This window comes from Pomacea canaliculata, linkage group LG4, assembly GCF_003073045.1.
Source record: "Pomacea canaliculata isolate SZHN2017 linkage group LG4, ASM307304v1, whole genome shotgun sequence".
NCBI lineage: Eukaryota > Metazoa > Mollusca > Gastropoda > Architaenioglossa > Ampullariidae > Pomacea > Pomacea canaliculata.
The window spans coordinates 26254004-26275858 of record NC_037593.1 but is presented as its reverse complement, the minus strand read 5'-3'; the positions used below and the strand labels follow the sequence as shown (position 1 = coordinate 26275858).

The 21855-nt window shown below is 44.7% G+C and overlaps 1 protein-coding gene across 13 annotated transcripts in view; it reads left to right on the top strand.

Moving 5' to 3' along the window:
- The window catches only part of LOC112562789 (kinesin-like protein KIF13A), a 153089-nt gene that overhangs the window by 109531 nt on the left and 21703 nt on the right, over positions 1–21855 (top strand). For all 13 annotated transcript variants that reach the window (XR_003098927.1, XR_003098928.1, XR_003098926.1 and 10 more), the window contains exons 14-17: positions 10082–10218; positions 13993–14105; positions 18907–19053; positions 20437–20617. Coding sequence is in view for 10 of the 13 variants with exons in the window: in XM_025236277.1 (XP_025092062.1) it covers positions 10082–10218; positions 13993–14105; positions 18907–19053; positions 20437–20617 (578 nt within the window). In the remaining 3 variants the exon portion in view is untranslated. The remainder of the gene's footprint in view (positions 1–10081; positions 10219–13992; positions 14106–18906; positions 19054–20436; positions 20618–21855) is intronic.

Here is a 21855-nt window from a genome sequence, read left to right as displayed (position 1 = left end):
AGCCTTGGCTTCTGGCTTGGTCGCAAATCACCATCCCCCTACCTCCCCACACACACGTTTCCTAACCCCTCCACATCTTTGTTAATTGGTTTTACCGATCCATTATGTCCTTTTCAGTTCTGTCCCTCTTTCTTTCCCTTCATTCTCACTCATTTTCTACGTTTTTTCTGCCTTGTCCGAAGCCAATTTCCGTTTTCATTACCACAACTATTTTTGCTGCAAGGAAACATGACATTGTAAGCAGATCTTTGCACACCCATCACAAAAATCAGCCTCGCGCGCATCCACAAACTCGCACAGATTCTTTTTTTTTTTCCCTCGACAGTTTTGATCTTCGCCGAGCAAAGCTTGGTTTATGGACCGTCTTCAACGATCATAAAAATTCCTGTTTACTCACTCAAATCTAATAAATGTTTTTTTTTTTTTTTAATGTTGGATGATGGTGCGTACAAACGTGCATACGACCTCTGACCCTGACGAGGGTTTTTTGGTGCGTTTTTTGTTCCGACACAGTCTCGTCTCGACGAGAGCTTATGGCTGGGTCATCTTGTAATAAGTGCCTCACCGATACGGTCATCGCACTCACGTGAAACCCGTGCGTCGAGAAATTTCGACCCCCGGCAAGATGGTCTACACGACAGGCTTAAGCTTCAATTATTAATATGGCTGTGCGTGTCCCATTTTTTTCTTTTTTTTTTGTTGATACTATCTCTCTCTCCCTCGACAGGCTTGAGCGTTCGTATTCCGCGAGCAAGGGAGATGGAAGGGCTGGAGAAGCAGCATAGCTCCAGATTTTCTTCGAGTGATTCATTGTCTAGAAGACCAAGCGAGGACAGCGTGGCACGTGCCACGAGACCACAAGTGATGGCGAGGTGGAGGTTGGGTTTGTTGGGGAGAGAGTTGTGGGGTTGTGGGCAGCGCTGCCAGTCGTTTGCTGATTGTGACCGGGTGGCTGGCATTACCGTCTGTCCACCGCGCTGCATGAGGGTAGTCTTTGATCGTGAAGTCCGCTCCTCGTGTTGTGTTACTGGTCGAACATGCGTGCATGAGAGTTCGTAGTTTGTCTCAGAAATCCCGTTCATAAGTTTGTTTGGTTTTTTTTTTTTTTGGTTTTTTTGTTCTTGTTTTTTTTTTTGTTGGTTTTTTTGTTTGTTGTTTTTGGGGTTTTTTTTTGTCAGTGGGAAAAAAGGGTGGATAATAATGATAGTGCATGGAACTGACCCACAAAGGGGAAGCTTTGACGAGGTCAGGTCTAACGAGCAGTTTCTCCCTAAGATTAGACGGCAACCTTTCCGCGCGTTCGCTGTGGACAGATGGTCTGCAAACAGATGGTCGTTGTTTGCAAACAGGTGGCTGGTTGTTGTTTGTAAACAGATGATTGGTCGTTGTCGATAGACAGATGGCTGGTCGTTGTCTGTAAACAGATGGCTGGCTGTCTACGAGCAGATGTCTGGTTGTCTGCCAACAGTTGTGCGCTGATTATATGTCCCACGCACCGCGACCAGAAGACAGGATGAACTTTTTCCCTCTAACGGTCAGTGTGCTTGGTGGCGCTGCAATACAATCCATGACACCAGGGATATAGCTTCAGTTATCATCTCTTTCGTCTTCTCCCCCTCCTCCTTCTCCCCACGTCACCCCCCACAACCGCTGTCTTGCTGCACTTCAAGACCAAACTACGATGTCCCTATCTTTGGTTGTCAGATTCCATTCACGTTTAATAACCGCGGGGCCCACAGGCGGCCCAGGAAGAAGATGACTAGATGTTGATCTCGTTAGCGGCTGCAAGTCCGAGGGCTTGGTTGCTTTCCATTATCACCGACGGGGTTGAGCAACAGGCGAAAGGAATATCGTTACAGGGGCCGGCGCCATGACAAACTACATTGTGTCTGAATATGTCTGAGGTCCTTCTGTCCGGATATTCACAGCCTAAAAGTGTGGCAAGCAGCAAGGACTTACCTCGTGCGTTGTGTTGAGCCAGTCTAATCAGATAATAATATTGTGGCGAGGAATAGCCCTCGACGCTGTATTCATTTAGCGAGCTACACTATTAAACGGAGCTTCTAATTTAGCCACGTGACTTTAGAAAGCTATGGCCTAATTTTAACCTATGCAAAAAAAAAAAAAATAATAAATAATAAAATCACCCGATTCATTAAGGTCAGTACAGAGCCATACCCTACTCTCCATTGTTCGGTGAGATCACAGCAGCGACCTCTGTTGAAGCACTTCGATCATTTCTGTAACAACTTTCCTGCAATGTCAGTACCACGCAAATCACTCACGTGACTGCTCTTAATCGATGAGCTGTCACGAAGGAACTTGAAAAATACTCCCAGGACGCTTCATAACGGTAAGAAGAAATGGTCTCGTCGCACTTTCATCCGAAATAAATCCTTCAAGAGCTAATATACTACTCAACGGATTTACTTTCTCCTTGCAATGTACTTAAACGGCTTCTTTGAGATTCATCTTCAACAGGAGCAGACGATTGGGTATCGTCCGCCCAAAGCTGACAAAACAGATTATTTGGGCAGGAAAGATCACGTGACACGTAATGCTAACATCGTCACCCTCATTGCCATAACCCTCGCCATCATTGTTACCGCCGTGGTGTATGTAACCTGACTGCTCTCTCTGCCGCTGGTGATATCAGGTTCAAACCTTTTCTTGTGTGGAGACAAGCCAGACCATTAAGTGGTTAGCTGAAGGGGGTAGTGGGTGTGTGTGTTGGGTGGTCTTTGTCGGAGCAAGATAGTGACTATGCAGACTATGTATTCACCTATTCGCTCAGTTGCAGTGTCTTTCCGAATCTTTAAAAAGCACGTGACTGTATTTAATTTTTTAAAAAATGGTTTACTCGTCAGCTGTGTAATGAATTTCATTAAACGCTCGCTTTGTCCACGTTATTAAAAAAAATCCCCTAATAAATATAAACGAGAACAAAAACAAAACAATGAAAACGAAATTGAAACAGCGATGTTTGTGGAACCATTGGTTGGGCTTTGATCGGTGCGCCACGATTTGATAACAGGAAAAGAAAAGGAAAGCGATTACATAATTAAAAAAATAATGTCATGTTTTCTACCAGCACTGAACTCTTGGAATGGATTTTTTGTTGTTGTTTTTTTTTTTGGTTTACATTTTTTTTTTTTAGGTGGGTGGGGGCGCTAGGACATGTTGACTGTACCACTTGTCACGCATGCCAGACCTCAGAGCTTATGAGGATGCACGTCCTGTGGGCCTGTTACAATATTGATGAATGTGTCCATCCACACATCAGCGCAGATTAAACACTCGCCACGCGCTAAAACGTGCAACGCTAGTGTGGGGGACGGTGGTGGGTGGGAGCAACGTGTTCCTTCAGCTCTTGGTGATCAACGGGACACCCAGCCATCAGAGGGTCACGTGGACCTGGCTAGCTTGTGATTGGTCGGGCGATGGCCTGCAGTTTATAGCCTTGTTTTAAACCCTGTTTGATCGTGCCGGCGTTAAGCAAGAGCCTTACGGGACTTAAGTGTGATGATAATAAAAGCATTGGTGTAGCGCATTTCCCTGCCGGCAACGAGCTTAACGAGAGTTGACATAAACAGTTGGGTGATAATATCTCTCCACACACACATACACACACGTTGACATAAACAGTTGGGTGATAATATCTCTCTCACACACATACACACACACGTCCACATACCCGCTAAAAGGCGCTCACACGAAACACACTCGCACACAAAAGGTATGGAAGGTGGAAAAAAGAGAAAAACCCACCAGCAACGCATGGAAAAGGAAAGTTTGCCAGGTAGGCATGAAAACACCAAAGTTCGTACTGGTGCAGGATGATGATGACAAACCATTCCAGACACTGGGTCCGGAGATGGAGGTTGGGTTCTAACCCTCGTCATTGGGGTCCTGGCGAGTTCTAAACCTGTGAATACATTTATTTCAGTCTGCTTCGGCAGACAGGAAGGGTCGTGTTACACATTTATAGACGAGAAAAAAATGCTTTTCTGTCATCTTGTTTCTCCCTGGCGCATGCGCCCTCAAGCAGAAGACACAGGCATGCTATTATTCCTTTAACACTTCCTTTACTCTCTCAAACACTCACACACTCCTAGCATTAATTCTCAATAGCATAAAAAAAAATGCCCGGTTTTCGTTTGAAAAGACTTTTTTCTTTTTTACTTCTTTCACTGTGTATATTTAATGAGTTACTTAGTGGCTATTTTTTTTATTTTGTTAAATTTTACAATTTCTCCGTGTGGTGGCTAAACACATTTCGAAACTTGATTTCAGGGGCTAGACCCTAGCACTAAGACTAGGCCGCGGGACAAAAAAGCAGTTTCAGAGAGAGAGATGGGGAAAGAAAATGTCTCAAAAGATTAAAATCTATAACTGAGGAATGAAGTCCTCTGGCGGCTGGAAGCGAATCCTCTCCAGAGCATACACGCATCTGTTGGCACTGCTGATGCGGGCTGGAGAATGTTCCAGCAAGACGGTGGTGGAGGGTTGCCGAGAGCGTTTAGTAAAAGCAGCTCCAAGATCAATAAGTTAAGCGGCTGGATAAACCGTGTTTGCTGCGAGGAAGGAGGACAGGGAGGTGACAGAATAAAAATAGTTCTCTGACTCTAATCAGTCAGGAGGAAGGTGACTGTACTCATCCGGGGAAAGGAAGGAAGAGGAAAAAGGGGCAGCAACTCTTTTCTTGGTGGCAGAAGCCGGTCAAGGGGATTTGGAGAGATGAGTGTGGAGTTTGGGGGGTACTTGCGATATGTTTTGGCAGTTTTTCAGGTTTGCTGGTCTAGCGAAATACTTTCTCCAGGCTGGTTTGTCTTCAGTCCGGGTTGACCATCCGTCTTGTGCCTTGTGCACGTCTTAGTTAGCTTGTACTTTTGCTAAACTACATACTTCACTTTCGCTTAGTTGTTATGTTTTTGAGAAGTCATTTGCTAGTCGTCTCTAGCTAATTTCTTTTATGATTTATCCATTTTTATGGCAAGTGTTCCTGGCATATTGACCTATCCCATCAGTAGAATCCGAGACGGTCGCTAAATGCTTAGTCTTAATCTTTTGTTTGTTACAGAACTGTTTTATAATCTCCAGAGGTAAAAATTTTCAAGACAAGCCATGTAAATGCTAAAAAAAGAGAATAAAACTTAATGACTTCTTGTATCCAAAATAACTTACCAGACTTACACAATCACGAATTAAGTCAAACCCGAGACAACTCGATTTTGTTGAATGCTTCTCGACAACAGGAGTTCTTCCTGATCCTCATCTGTACTAACGAAAGAGATGTAAAGAGTAAAAAAAAAAAAAGTTTAGCTAAAAGTCTAGTGGCAGCATTTTGTTTCCTAAGAACTGGTTAAAGATCAGTGCAAAGATACTCTTTCTCAAAATGTGGGCAGATAACCTCTTCAGTTCTCGACACACGCATACAAGCATCACTTTGTACAGAAAGATCTCGAACTAGTGACGTTTCCCAGTTCTTCCATTGGCCGTGGCATTTCACCAACATCCATGTACAATCCTGACGGAACGAGTATTAACCCAGATTTTAAAAATAGTATCTTGTGCTGAGCCATCAGAAAAATAAATATCAGACTACACCTTCAAACGTTTTACTTGAAGTCTTAGTTAAAGGCTCTGGAGACACATGTACGATGTCAGTTATCTGTTCCAAAGTGTCATCGTCATCTTCGTCTTGAACTTTCACCTTTGTCCACCTTGTCTACCCTTCTCACTGCTCGTAAAAATTCTGGAGGTGATTGAAAAGCTTTCATCCTCTCTCCTGCTTCTGGTGATGTAAGCACCTCATCATTCTTGCTCTTACTTCTTGAGCCTGACAAGTGATGAGCATAAACGTCTCGTTCTTATTCTCTCGCGGCACGCATACATCCCTGTTCCCTCCTGCATGGTTTACAAGCGATACAGACCCTGGCAGCCTACCATGGTGTCAGAGATTGGCAAACGAAGTAGTCCTTATATAGTCTTTAAAACTCTAACAAATTTTCACAAAGACCTTAAATCGATCACGTGTAGGGACTTTGTCAAATAACTTCCCTGTTTATTAGAGCATTTTACAAATCTTGATTGTTATCGGTTATGGAAGCCATTGCGTTCAATTTAAAAAAAAATTACTGATAATGACTAAGCATGGCACTCTTGTCTTTTTTTTTTCTTTGAGTATCTTTCTATATCTATATAAAAGCTTACAATACACATAAAATTAGGTCATAATAGAAAATAAACCAGTTACAAATGCATCTCCTTTGTGTTTCTAGGTCAAGCCACAACTCATCAGTAGAAAGTCTATATCTAAAACCATCTTCTAAATACATAATTACAGTTATTATTTCAGACTGTTGTGGCTTGTGACATATAACTTTAACGACGATAAAGTTAGTGTATTATTTCCTCTTATATTGGACAAGAAGTAGCGTGCTCCCAGGCGTCAGATCTCCATTTATTTTATCATGTGACATGGGTCCTTGACCTATTTTTTTTCTTTGACAAAAAAAAAATTCTACGCGGCCTGCAAAAATGTTCGTGCAAACAAGCTATGAGAGGAAGTGAGCTGAACATGTAGTTGTTGCACGGGAAATAATGGGGACTAAATGTTGACGGCGACAGCGTCGGGAAACCGACCCTACGTGAGCGATGAGGCACGCATGCGCAGTGGTGCTCTCGCAGAGAGACGAAACCCTCGAGTATTGCACGTGCACAGCGACGAGCTGCGACTGTTGATGTATGTCGCCCTGTCTGCCCTTCTTAACTGAACACATCTTGTGAAGTATGGATTTCTTCAAGGAATTTTTTCTTGTCAGTCTCTGTCATCGTCACATACGAACAAGATGCTTAATTTTAGCACCCTGCTTAAATGGACGGGTACGGAAAACACGTGACCATGTTTGGCAGAGTGTTTACATGACGGTTTCATAAACGTTGACCACGTTTTGGCAAATGTTTACATGACAGTTCTATGAACACGTGACCACGTTTGGCAAAGTGTTTACATGACGGGATTGTATAAACATTTGACCTAAGTTTAGAAAGGTTTTACCTAAAGGTAAAAAATTCACCAAACATGGTCGAATGTTTGTCCATTTTCGTCCAGTTTAAAAAAAAAGGCTTTACGTGTTTACTTTTGCCATCTGTGAATTATAAACAGACTTTAGAGATGGCGATAAGCGGACGTATATACACAAGTCTTAACTATAACCGCATTGACCTAAAACAACCGGATATCCTCTCTTCTTGCCACAACAGAACTTACTGAAGTCACCGCCACCCGTATGTTACCACTGGTAATGTCAGGATGGAAACATAAACAGATGTGACATCAAGATGCTCACTTTTAAAATAAAAGAACTACGACAGTTGAAGACATTAAAAGGCAAGCATCGTTGACAGCACAAAAAGTGCGAAACTTCACTGACAAACATTCCTAATGCTGGCTCAACATCACCTCACGAGTTCCAATATGGCGGCGTGCCAGCTTCAAGCAGAGCCAGCCAGGGGCCATCCATTAATTTAAGATGGGTGTATATAACCAGGGCTCTCCATGGGGCCATAGCTGTAACATGAAGTACACAATATACAGGTCTAGGGAAATACACAAAATGCAACTAGAACATTCCCGAGGGCTGGAGCTGCTACCGGATGTAAATACGAAACATGATGGAATGTCTTGGACTGTTTGCTCGCGACTTCCTTCCGATTCATGGCTATCTCGGACTTCCTATGCCGAAGCTAGCTGAGGCCTGGGGGCTGTAACTGTAAACTGGGGTAAGCATGAAATGTGGGAGAACTTTACAGGAAGGGGTAGACCAGGGAAGGGAGGAGCCTGCAGCTCGCCATCAATTGATTAGTTAGCTTTGAAAGGAGTGTGAGGTTGACATCTAATTTATAAGAGGACAAATAGTTCAGGTCGTGGAGTTTGCGGATATAAAACTCGGGTTGTCCTTAATGTTTCTGTTTCCCATGAGAGATAAAAAGAGTAAGCGTGTATATGTATTTTAAAAATATGTAAGTGTGTGTGTGTGCGCGCGCGCGCGTGCGCTTATTTCTTTACCTAAGGCACCGTGTAATTCACTTCACCTGCCATGTTCCGAAGCTAAAAATTACATGTGCAGCTGTGCTTTAAAAAAATTAAACGCAGCTGTGTTTTAAAATTGAAGGAGGCGATCACATTTTGAATGTTGAGGGAAAAAACTTTTGCTTTGCAAAGCATAACGTGAAGCCATTTTGGCCTGACAGGTTTGATCGTCAAGCCTCGATCGACCTGTTCTTCACAACAGCAGACGGTGGTTTCAGGGAGAGATCGCACGCATACATGCACCAACCCACGCACGCACGCACCAACGCACCAATGCACACGCATGCGCCAAGGCAGGTGCAGGATCAACTGCTGCAGCAATAACAAATGTCCAACGACAGCAGTTCCCGAGTGTGAAAAGGTCTGGAACTAAGGATGACAGATGCGGGTCCAACATTCGATCACATGTCACAGTATCCCTGCTCCATGTGATTAAGGAAACGTCGGGTTTGTACTGTCACGTGACCAGTTAGAAAAAAAAAGATTTCCACTTGTAAACATCTTTTGGCCTGTCGCAGTCAACGAATTATAAATTGCTGCAAATTATGGATATTTTCGAGGCTCCCAGCGAAAGAATAAAAGATATTAAGTTAAAAAAAAATGATTGCTGCAGGCGTGTGACGGCCGTTGTTGACTCAGAGTGTAGCTTGGTCTGTGAAGACACGTGGCGGCCAGAACAACAGAGCCGAGGTCAAGACTTCAACCATGGCGGTTCGATTTCGCCGTGCTTTTACAGTCTCAGTCTCACATGACAGCCATACAATGTGTTTACCGAACATAGTTACATCTTAGACAACCTGTGTCTGGAACTTCCTGACAGGAAACTCACTGTACTTGATGGCTGTGTGGTTGGTTCATGCTCAACTATCGTATGGTCGGCTTGCGCGCGGTCTGTGTTCGTCTGTCTGTCTTGCCTTTGTAAGTGTTGGAGTCCACTGACAACTTGATTAACAAACTTCACTTTGGCTGCTTCCGTCAGTTTTGTGAATTGAGTTTTGTAGATTTCTCCTTCCACAGCAGCAGAAAATTGGTAAACTTTGCCGATGTCGGTTTTGGAGGCTTGCCGCTCTCTCTCTCTGTCTCTCTGTCTCTCATCATCTATCACGGGAAGTTTTTTTCGTTGGTCAACCTTCATCTCCTAGTCTCTTTGACATCTCAGGCATGTTTTTCTTTCTCCGCACGTGGCACCTGCTTATGTGAGACAGTCTGCCTGCTAGTTCGGTGTAAGAGACATGTTCCCCACTTTCCCCTCCAATGCCAACATCTCTCTTTCTCTCCCTTCCTTGGTCTGCACCGTTCTACCCGCCACTTCTTTCTCTGGCAGAAGGAGGAGGGAGAGCAGTTGTCTTCAAATAATCTCGCTTCGCCGAGGTCTTTCTGGGACCAGTTCATCGACCTACACCGTGCCGACAGCTAATCCGGGTTCCTTGTAAGGGTCAAGGTCGTTTGGAAGGTTTGGGAATGGCGTGTCGAGAATAAAGGCCATGGACACTTTGTTTCTTTCCTGCTTGTGCCCAGTAGCCAATATTTCTGTTGTTTTTTTTTTTCCTTCTTGGCCAGGGCTAGGTTGAAATTCTTTCTCCTTCGTATTGTAAATATTGTATCATCACACATAAAAAATGTTTCTTCTGCTGGTGGGAATGGAAGTGCGAGCAGTTAAAGATTAGTATGCTGACTGGTCATCATGTCAATAGAGGGTGACAAGCATGAGTAATAATGAATAATCTTTTTAACTATGTTAAATAGATATTTTATAATGAAATAGTGTTGATCGTTAATATTGTTTTTAAAACTGCACTGAAAATGATATAGTGTGACATCGCGGTGACCTCACCTGGTGCGCAGAATCATTTGATGATATGATGTTTACAGGAACTGATTCCAGCTACTGTGTTGTGTTGTTTGTGTGCAGTAATAGAGTTCAGGGAATTGTGACATTTTGGTGACATACATGTACTGTGACGTTCTGGTGACGTTTGTGTGCAGGAACACACGCTGGTGGGCCGCCCCAATGCCCAGACACAGCAGGACATCCAGCTCAGCGGCCTGGGCATCATGCCGGAACACGCCATTGTCGACCTCGAGAACCACGATGTCTTCGTCACCCCGCTAGAGGGCGCCAGGTCGGGTCTGCTTCCGTCAGTTTCCCATCACTCCTTTTGTTCACTTTCTCCTTCCGCTTCCACCCATTCTTTCTCTCTCTCTGCCTTTGGTTCTTTTTCCTCTGTCTAATACCCCATTCCCTTTCTCTCCCGCTTTCCTCTGTGTGTGTGGAACATTAATGAAACAGATTATGAAAAAATAGCATCTTACAATTTTAAAGATGTTAAAAAAAAAAAAAACTTACACCGCACTAGACTTTAAATGAGAATCTAGTCAGCACGAGCTCGTGTACCCAGAATATGTTGTCATCGGTCAGAACAGCGGAGGTCCTCTGGTCGCAGGAGAGCTGTCAGAACAAAGGCTTGTAATGAAGGGGGCGTCTACGTCTGTCGGCCGCTAAGCGCTCTTGACAGGAGGATGAGGGAGACAGACAGCGCCACCTAGGGGTAGAGATTTTTTTTGTGAAAGAATAAGACCAAGACGTCTTGACAAAGCCGTTAGCGTGTCCGTTGTGCGTCTGACAAGAATATATATGTCTGTCGATGGCGTGGTCTGACCGGAAGCCAGTGTAGCTTTTTAAACATTACAGTCTCAACTTATTATCTCTTGCCACAAGGCATCGCCAATATTTTCAGCCCAGCCAGCCAGCCAGCCAACAGAGCAACATCATCTTTATTTCGTGGAAAATGTAAAATCTGTTTGTGCACTAACACAGTCCTATAACATGTGCCCCTGTTGAAGTCATTTCAAGCGCAGTTTGCAGTCGTGAAAGGGAGCATGGCCATGGACATCTGCAAGTACAAAAATGTGAAGAAGACACTGGAGTCATATTTGTTTTGAACATTTATTTAGAATACATCCATCATTACCTTTCCTACGCAGCGAAAAGTCGTTGGAAAGTCTTTGGCCCGAAAGATTCGTAGCGGACTGTCCGATTAGTCAAGCCGTATGAGGCAGACCTTACACATGGCCCCTGGCCGTGCATGCGCAGAGCTCGCTCTGTGACTCACTTGTTGTTGGTGCTGGCATTGATTAACGGACTACGCGGTCAAGGTCGGCACCATCAGCACCACACCGAGCGAGGAGGTTGGAGTTCGGGCGATAATACGATGCTTGTTTTAGCAAAATGCAACGCACACCAGGGAAGGCACGCACGCGCACACAATCACACCAAACAAAAAATCTCTCTCACACTGGCGGTGGGCTGCTCAGTCTTTGAGGCGATGGAAAAGCATTGCTGCAGAAAATTAAAGAGAAGAATTTTTGTAAGCAAATTTACCCAAATCCCTACCCCTCTGTTTTACTTCTTTTGGGAGGGGAAGTGTCCATTTGGAAGTTTCATATTCCCAGAACCGTTCAATAAAGTATGCTGAGGTGTCTGCTCGTAGAGGTGAAGGCCTTTGCACAGCCGCAGTCGTACACTCACGCGCAGTCCACACGTTTCCTTCACTGACCTCGCGTCCAGGCTTCTCAGGTCGTGCATGTTGTTGCCGACCAGATGACCTGCACCCTTTACCCGTCTTCCATTAAAAAACAAACCCTCTCTTATTCTCTTGTGACATGCATCCGCCCTTGAGCGTTTCTGATTGGTTCATTAAAGCGGATGCCGACAATCCCACCGACGGGCATGCGCAGTTTCGTGTTCACACTCTTATGCCGAGCTGCTGACCTCGGCCTAGGGCATCATCTCTTTTAGCTCACAGCGTCTGTGCGTAGTCTCAGTTAACCCGAGGGTGGCTTGGGTCAGCACGCGGTGACCTTTAAGTGCCGTGACGTCAGCGTCACTCGTCGCGGGGCGGGTTTGTGCGTCATGTTCACTGTTCCCGGCATCTCCCGGCGCTCCAATGACACGAACCTCCGGCCTTTTTCTATTGGATAAAAGCGTGTATTTCCGGAGTGCGCCTGATACCAGGGTGTCTAGTTTCTTATTGTACAGTAATGAGTCCCATGCTGCACTGCGTTACGCCAGAGGTCAGCTTCTAATAGACGAGTCGTCTACACTGTCTGGCATTAAGGCATCACGATGCTGCAGTCCTTGTTTTTTCCCCTCGCAGCCGCCAGATAACCAGCAGTGGGTAAGGGGTGGACTGGAAGGGGTGAGTGGTGTTCACTAGAACGGATGTTCTGATCCTCGTGAAACATCTCCGGCCGCGCTCTTGGTTTCCAGCATGAATCCGTTCTTTGATTCTGTGATTCCTTCAACTGGTGCAACGTCAAATTTTCTGGCCACCACTGCTGTCAGTCAGTTTTCCGGATGTAGTTGTTTGAAGAGTCCATTGTGAGACTCGTTTGATGTAATATGGCATAATGGTGTTGATGGTTAACCCTTGACATTATGATAGAGATGTAACAGTGCAAGTGATTGACCACTGAACACTAATCACTCCTTAATCACGCGTAGCACAAGCTAAATATGAATGCCACATCGGCCGCATAAAACACAGAAAATACTTGGCCTCGATACTCACACTCTTACTGACATCAGAACATTTAACACTGAAACCAACATCCAAGAGACTGTAAATATGAGCTTGGTCAGAAGTGTGGCGACAGTCTGGAATATAATGAGGCGAATGTATGTTTGCCTTGAGAATCATGCAAGTGGATGTCTAATGGACTGCTGCCTTCACTCAACAAGTCTCAGCGATGAAACTTTTGTTTTCGGTTAACACGCGCGGAATGTCGATCTGCCCAGCGTTGACTGATGTGTGGTTGTCAATATGGACATGAACTGTCAGCTTAAATTGTTTTCTAACAAAATTGATGAAAGAAAAGCCTGTACTAGGTGGGTCGACTATTGCGCATTCACAGCATTGACAGATGTGACCCTCGTAGTACTTCTGAACAGGGGTCAACAGAGTGGTTGGGCCTGTTAACCCTAACACAAATCCTCCACCCGCCTCCGACCACATTTTGAACGAATAATCCATGTGCATGAGCTTCATTTTCGGTAATCCTAGCTATGCCGGTCGGTTAGATATCTTCACCTACTTTCTGGCTCATGAATCAGGAGTTATTTTACCTGTCAGGTTAACTTATCCAGCTGGCTCCCTGGCCAACTCAAACGACGTAGTTTGCACGTACACAGGGTTAAAATAATAATAATACCATTACATGTGATCTGCGGTTTCATGCTTTCCCTCGCTAACGACACAGAAAACGATAGCGGTCGTGTCGGATGTGTTTGGGTATCACATGACGCAGATCCAATTGCGGACAACGAGACAGACTGCACGTGTGGGACACGTGTGAAACACGATCTCACGTGAGGAAACGGCGAGACCAGTCTGTTGTGTTTTCAGGCTTGAAGTTGAAGGAAGTGGAGGTCGATGACTTTTTACAAATTAGAAAGGAAACAAAAGTAAAGAAGTAATAAATAGATTGCAAGCCTATTGCGATTGTAGATATTAAACTGTTAAATGGTTCGCCGAGACCTGACAGCCTACAGCTTCGCGAGAGGTTAGGGTTTGGTCCCGGCAGACAGCCAGCAATCCAGAGATATACCTCCGACATCTGTTACAGTCATGATTTTAACGAGACATTTATGAAGTTTTTAATGTGACCTGTGACCTTTGAGGTGATATGAAACATGTATGAGCTTGATGACGTGACACTGGGAGCAGTGTGACGTGTGACACTCATGAACCTTGTGGTGCGACTATAGAGAGCTGCGTGGTGTCACGTGACAGCCCCCGTCTGTGTGCGTGACAAGGCAGTTGACAGGTTCGTGCAGTGAGCGAATAGAAGATGTGATGTGAACTGTTGCCTAATGTGTGGCTCGTGTGATGTTGCAGGACGTGCGTCAACGGCTCGGTCGTGACGGAGCGTCACCGGGTACGTCACGGAGATCGCATCGTGTGGGGCAACAACCACTTCTTCCGCCTGAACTGCCCGCGCCCCGCCAACAGTAAGTGGTGTGCATGTGGAGGTGCAATTGTTGTGGACCGCTTGTCAGGCAACGGAAAGGGGAATTAGAAAAGGGAAGGTAAACTATGAGTGGTTCATCGCGTCAAGGACACATCATATTAACTCGGTCCCTGCTATCTTACATTCGTTTGCTGGGTAGACAGAGATTTCGGAGTCACTGGTCCCAGATCCTGCCAGCCTGCGGATTTCTTTCAGACAGGTCTGTAGGATCTCTGAATTAATTATGATGTTGACAGACATCTGCAGGTACGGTAGAGGGTTCTGCTGGGGTATTATGGTGAGGTGGGCAAACCTGTTTGGGTACGATGGAGATTCTTTGTAGGCTTTCTTAAAAAAATAGTAGAGTTGTTACTACGTATGGTGTCAGCTACAAACCTGTGGAGTTGTGATGAAGGTATTTTATGAGCTATGTATGGAAATTACCCTGATAACCAAATTCATGCTAAAGTAGGGTCCCCGCTAATGTGGAAAATCCCAGGCATCCACCCTGAAAATAAATAAAATAACAAAATCTTATGGTGTCCGTATTTAACATACAAAGAAAGTAAAAATAATCATTACCTACACTGCACAGTAGTGCAACAGTATGTTTTATAAATTTATAAAGTACAATATTAACGATACAGGGACACACACACACAGCCTGTCGTATACCGAGATCAAATTACAGCTACCCAGAGTATTTCGTCCACAGTTCTAACACATTGAAAAGTATTATATACATTTCTCTATTTTTTTGTAAGTGAATAGTACATATTTATTATTCATTTAATGACACTGAACTTTTAGAAGTTTGCATTCTCTAGCCTCGTCACGACTGCGCTTTTTCTCAGAAAGTCGCAAAAATAATTAAAAAAAAACCACATTTAATTATTAATGGAAACGTTGTTAAAGGTCTAGTACAGTTCGAATTAATTTTTTTAGACTTACTGGGTAACACTCAGTTGTAAGATACTATCCTCCCCCCCCCCACCCAAAAAAAAAAAGTCTGAGCGAATCCTGTTCCATAATTCACGCGTACAGACATCCACTTGCACAAGAATAGGTCGTCAGTACAGACATTAGCATTGTACATAAGTACTGGAACTTGAAGGCCTGCCAGTAGGAGAGTTGGGGATATATGTTAATTAGTCATATCCGTGTAAAAACGCGATGTCGCGAGATTCACATTTTTCGGTGCACGGTTGTCGTTGTATGTCGAGAATGGACCCGGCGACCCTGGCTTGTCTTCGACTGTTTCGACCTCCACGAGATCACCCTGACCATCGATTTTACCGCTGGTTCTCATCTGCGCCCTGGCTTTTTTTTTTTTTTTACTTATTTATTTTCTCCTTTTTCTTTCATTCCGCCACTTGACAAGCAAGGCGCGAATTCAGAAAGATTATTCACCATCGGAGCTGGTCCGCTGGGGTCGCGGCTGCAAAGGATTACAAGGCTGTCCGATACCATGCCCTTCGTGACCTCTTCAGAGATCCCTGTGGTACGAGGAGGGATTTTCAGGAAGGTTAGACCGGCCATGATGCAATGGGGCGATCCTTCCAGATATGAACCCGAGTCAGGAGGATCGGCTAACGGTGTCCATCCCATTTTCGTTCTCAACTGCGGGAAAGGGCATCTCAAACCCCAATTCCAAGCACAGGTCGTGAATTAGGTTCAGGATGGTAAAAAAAAGAGTTCCCCACAGGATGCTGAGCTTGTCGATCGATCATTTTAGATGGAGCCTACGTTCCTACTGGGGTTCCAGAAGGCTCTTGTTCCTTGCCAGGAGTGATGGTGGTATCGGCGTTGATCGCCGATCGTCCTGAAATCCAGGTTCAAACCTATGAGGATGGCTTTAGTCGTCTTCCAAGCAACTAGACTCTGGGCTCACGACCCTTTCACATGGCATGTATTATTCTGTAGAGCCTGGACACCCATCAAATGAATAAGTAGATAGGTCGTTAGTTGGCTTTCCTTTCCGGAAACAACAGCAGTATGGAGACATACTCCTGCTTTTCATCTCCTGAAAAGCCCTTTAAATTTGTTAACCTTCCTGATAAAATAAAACAAAATAGCTCAGCTTGGACCTCGTATGCCATCTTCTTCGACAACACATGATCGTCTAGCAACTGGCTTTCCCACTTCCCAGTTTTTGGTCAGTGTTTGTCTTTTTTTTTTTTAGCTATCTGCACCTTTTGAACAGACTTCAAAAATATCTCATGGCAGACGAAGAGGTTAAGGCTGTGTGTGAGCACCACCACCCGGCTGTTTATGTTAACCGCCAGCCTTTGTTCTCTACCGCCAGGTATAAAACGGGGTATAATGCAATAGCCGGTCTCAATAAATAACTCATAACATCACAGACTAGAACTGCAAACACTGTCTAACATCACCCGAGAGACGCACACGTTCCACAACGTCTGTCTTAATTGGGTGCATTGGACCCGGGGTTGGCAACAACATGGCTTCTGTTGTGCGTTTGTTGAGTTAACCGGGGATCGATTGGTTTGCAGGGAACGTTTGCATGGTGTGCCGAGTGCACGAGGTGCTAAGGCTTCTTCCCGCTAGCCGCCCGAGTGGACAATCGGTTTTTAGGGCTGACACCGCCTTGCAGGCGCTTGGAATTATGGGAGCGATCTGGAGCCATCCGACATTTCTTGACGAAACGTTAGCCGCGACGGGTGTCGTGTACGTCCCGCTAATTTTTTTTATTTTATTTATTCTATCTTTTGCGTTGACGTTGGCTTTGATTGGTGACTTAATGCAAGTGGGCTGGCACTACGGATTAGGACGTTAAGACGTATTATGGCGGCACGTAGCGGCAGATGGACAGATCACGTGATGAGGGAGGGAGGCAGCTGCCAGTGTCGAGAGTTGGAGGGAGAATTTCTAAGATTACTTAGATGTGGGGTAGGCTTCTTAACTGATGTTTGACCAAGTCTGTCAAAGTCTTGAAACTCACGTCCTGTAAACGCTTTGCCAAACTTTTTTTTTCTTTTAGACGTTTGATCATAAGTGGTCAAGAATGGCCGTTGCTGTTTTTTGCGCACGCGTCATCATCGCGCATGTGCTAAGCTTGTGTTCACACATGCACGTGCGGTCAGGTAATCATTTCAAGGTGTTACACCAGGGAGGAGATGAATATGAAATGGGAGAGTCTGGGGAAGAGGCATGGCCGTGAAGGTGAACAAAGAAAAAAAAGTTTGAGACAGAGTGGGCTGCTGTAGAAGCAACAACCAGACTGAGGACGAGCGACATCGGCGTGCTGGTGCAGATGGTCGCCAGCTGCTGGTGCTACTTGTCAAGGACTGAATGATGACTGTGTCTCCGCGAGGGCAGATAGCAATAAGCAGACAAGTCAGCTGATATGTCTGGCCTCTCCATACACTCGAATACTAAACTTGAACTAAAGGTCTGTTTGGTGGAGCAGACGTGAATATATCGTGATATTGTTGTTTTGTTGTTGTTCATCCATATAAAGCTACGTCTCATTGCCCCTAGGATAAATAAAGTCTTATCTTATCTATTCATCCCTCATCTGGTGTCTGCTGACAGACAGTTAAGCTGAGCCTCCGGCACGAAGAATGGAGTATATTTTATTGCACTGTTGTTTTCTGAGGCATGCAAATACATAAAAATAACAAGAAGAAACTCACACTGAGTGCTTCATAATTAGGGTTATTGTGTCACGTGTTTCATGTTTAATTGACATCATGTTTTTAAAGTTGTATCCATGCTTTTTCGATATTTTGCGGACATTTGGGAGATACTAGCTTGTGGGTTTGTTTTTAGGCCGGGTAAGGGACGTAATTACATTATTGTCTCCCTTTAAAATATTGGATCAGTGATGGGAAAGCAGGCCTTTTGAAATCCTGGTATTGGATTCCACATCCGCATTGTTTTCAATAAAGGATTAGTTTCGTATACCGAGGGATTCTGGGATCGAAGGTAGAGAGGCGCATCGCTGATAGCTCTCATCCAGCAAGACTTGTTTCCTTGGGAACCTGCTGGAATTTTTTTTATGGTGTTAAAATGGGATTTGAAGAACTGACAATAGAAGACGAACTGTCATGAAAATCCAGAGGACTTTGAAAAACAGCCTGGTGACGTCAAGCAACGGACTTGCCTGGGGGCTGGCTGACGTGGCAATACCCTGAGCCGCTAAAGCTCCCCCTGCTTTAGTTCCGCCTCGTGTGTTAATGTGACCTGCAGCATCCTAAGTCCCGCTCACGAGGTGTGGCTTTGGCAGGTTGGGAGAAAAACATTAATCGATGCAAATATTAATTCTAGAATTACTTGATGTGGGGAAGGAAGGAGGGTGGAAAGAGCAAGAACTCGTGCGTTCCCTGGCGGGTGGAGTGTATCGGGCACACAGATGGCTGTTCATGTAGAGAAGAGTAATAATTGGTGGCGCTAATCTCCCCTGAAGTCCCTTGGATTGTTGTCTCCCCCGGGCCTGGGTCAACACACTAGCGTTACGATGATAATAAGACAGGCACGTGCGCTCGCGGTCTCCCCTCGTTATACGGCCACCCGTCACTGGCCATATTTTATGTTATAATTTCCCCACAAAGTTATAGATCATATAACATCGTTATGTCGCCACCCTCACCTCTCGCTCATTATTCGCAAGATCACGAGAGAACACCCACACTTTCTGTGTGTAGTGAATACTGACATATATGCTGTCGTAAGGGTGAGGACTTGTAAGGGGATGTTAAGAAAGGAGTGGGTACAATAGTCCACCTGTGTTAACGATTGAGGGGTTGGTGAGGTCCAATGATGTTTGTGTGATGTTGCAGGTCCACAGAGCCCGGAGAACGAGGAGCAGCAGCAGCGTCTAGGCTATGACTTCGCGCAGCAAGAGCTGATGGAGAAGGAGCTGGGCAACGACCCCATCCAGGAGGCCATCGGCGCCATCGAGAAACAGCATGAGGAGGATAAACAGGGTGAGCTACCTTCACCTCTCTTTCTTTCTCTCTCTCTCTCTTTCTTGAACTAAACCTAGATTTCAACCACCTGGCGATGACCTTCCGGGTCTGTACTGTTTACTTGCTCACCATTGGCTAGCGTCCGTCGCACGTGAAGCCCGTAAAGGGGCTGAGAGAGGGAAGAGAGTAGAGACAGGTCTCTGTCAGCATCCAGCAGGTTTTAATTGTGGCTAACCCCAGAGGCAGAGAAACACAAAAGAGGAGTGGCAGAGAAGAATTAAGGGGAACTGCTAATTTTTTAATGTTTGCACATCGTTGTTGATGTTATGCAATTACGAGGCGGGCTGTTGGTATAAAATAATCGATTACAGTTTAAAAAACTGGAATTGAGAGCGACTCGAGTGATGAAGCAGCGAAGGAGAAACTTGATGGAGAAACGGGACAGAGAGAGAGAGACCGCTTTAAGTTTCATGAACAAGCATCCTTTCACTGGTGATACAGTATTCCTATATCTTCTCTCTTCTTTCTCTCATTGTGTGTGTGTTCTGCATACATTTCTATTTTACTTCTTTCCATCTTCAACACAACAATACATTACAGAGGATAGCGGGATGGCATTAAACTCGGGTAGTAATCAACATACGCACCATACCCGTCCTCTACAGTTCCTCGTACTCTCGATACTACGACAAGAGAGAATACCATTCCACAGCTATAACAATACAAAAAGGAATAAACAGCTGAGAAATGTGAAAGAGAGGACATTGGGAATGTCTACCCATGATGCATGCTATTCGTGGAAGAAAGCATGTCAGTCAGCAGTGATATCAGATTCAGAGGTTTTGTAAGTTTCTGAAGATAAATCTCATGCTAGGTATCCGCGCTTTTCTCAGTGAAAGTATTTTAGTGTCGTGTTGCTGCTTAACAATCTCCTGAAACTTTAATCGTTAATTTGCAGTGATTTGCTAAAAGCCTGCTGACACCTGTATGCCAGCACAACTCTCATTCCCGTGCATTGTCCAAATGACAAAAGAGAGAGAACAAAAGTGGAAATGCAGAGAGAGACAGAGAAGAAAGAGTGTGTGGATATGTAATTGCGTGCTTTGAACAGTTCCTGATGCTTTTGTCGTGTCGTTCTGTTCTCTGAAATTTTTTAAATATGTTATATTACCAATGCACTGAAATGTCATACTGTGCGTTCTCGAAAGATATTTACAACTATGTTGTTTCAGATGAACTAAAAATGTTCTGAGCCGTCCTCTAAAGATATTTAAAATGTGCTGTTGCCACTAAAAAGGCCGTTTTGTGGTGTTTACAATTCCAATAAAGATTCCATGCTGTACTGTTGTGTTATTTTTTTTCCTACCATTGCTGTAAATATGTCATTCTGTGCTGTAACAGAGGCGCTGGAGAAGCAGCGACAGATGTACGAGCGCCAGATGCAGATGCTGCGCAGTCAGCTGATGTCCCCAGGTACCCCCAGCTTCCCCATGCAGCTCTTCGATGCACAGCGCCTGACGCCCACCACCGCCGCCACCACCAACAGCATCCAACGAAAGTACCAGGAGTGGGCACAGGACAGGTGAGAACACAACAGGGGAGAAAGTTCCTGTCACTTGGACCCTCTCCTTAAAAACAAACAAACAAAACAACTGAACGAGGAATAATACATTTTCTACAGGGATTTGAAGGCTCGTGTGTACAGAAATAAACAAAAAATCTTGGCTTGCTCCAGTGGCTGTTCACCCTCGTCTTTTTTTTCAAATTAGTACTTTCCTCATATATAATTAATGAAATTGGAGGCAATATTCTTTTATAGTATAGAAGCTGTTCCCTCTACTCTTGTTTTCTGTTTATTGTCATGGGTTTGTTGTTGTCTGGTCTGCGCACACTTGCGTGCTTGCGATGTTTGTGTTTCTGTGTTTTCAGATGTGAGACATGCCTCTTGTGGCTATTTGAATAGAAATAGGATATTTCTCCGTTCGTAAAGAACTGTTTGCTTTTTTTTCTTTTTTCACCCCTTCCATCATCGCCTTGGTTTTGTCAAAGGGAGAACTGTCTGTAATTATCGAGCGTGACATGTTTTGTTGTGTTTGTGGCGCAGTGTGCATCTACAGTCAGTAATCTACATCCGCGCTCTTCACATTCATAAATTCCAGACTCTGGTTACATCGATTTTCTTAGGAGCTCTGTCCGTCAACCTGCGAGGTTGACTTTCGGGGTTGAATGTCAGTCACGGTGTAACGTCATCCGACGATGGCGGAAGTGTCTGCAGAAAATGCACTTTTACCCCACCCGACCCCAGCCAAAACAAAAAGAGAAAAAATATATAAAATCGTGATTGATGCACAAGCTGACTTCCTCCATCCTCCTCACCCCGCCAGTATTGTCACTCACCATCTCTGCTATCGTCTGAGGTGGAAGTGGGCGCGGAGTTGGCGGATGAAAAAGTCTGAAGCAAGACAAGTACTTGCAGGTACGAGAAATAAGTGTTAGGAAATATCAGAAGTAATGGTCAGTGCGGGCTTGTTAACCGAATTTTCAGCACATGACAGGAAACAGACAGGTCCTTGTCAGTTGAAAAAAAAAAGGTGGCTAAGAGACTCTGGACGCATGATGAGATGTCTGGGCGACTGTCTGAAGCTTTTTGTCAGCTTCAATTGTATTCTTGGCTTGACCAGAAGGTGACAAGAGCCGGATTGTGGCTGTCAGTCAGCTGGACGTGCAGAATATAAGATCAAAGCGAGTTTGCCAGCGCTGTATATACCTCTCCACCCAGCATGCACGTCACATTCACCACCCAACACGCATCCAGACAAT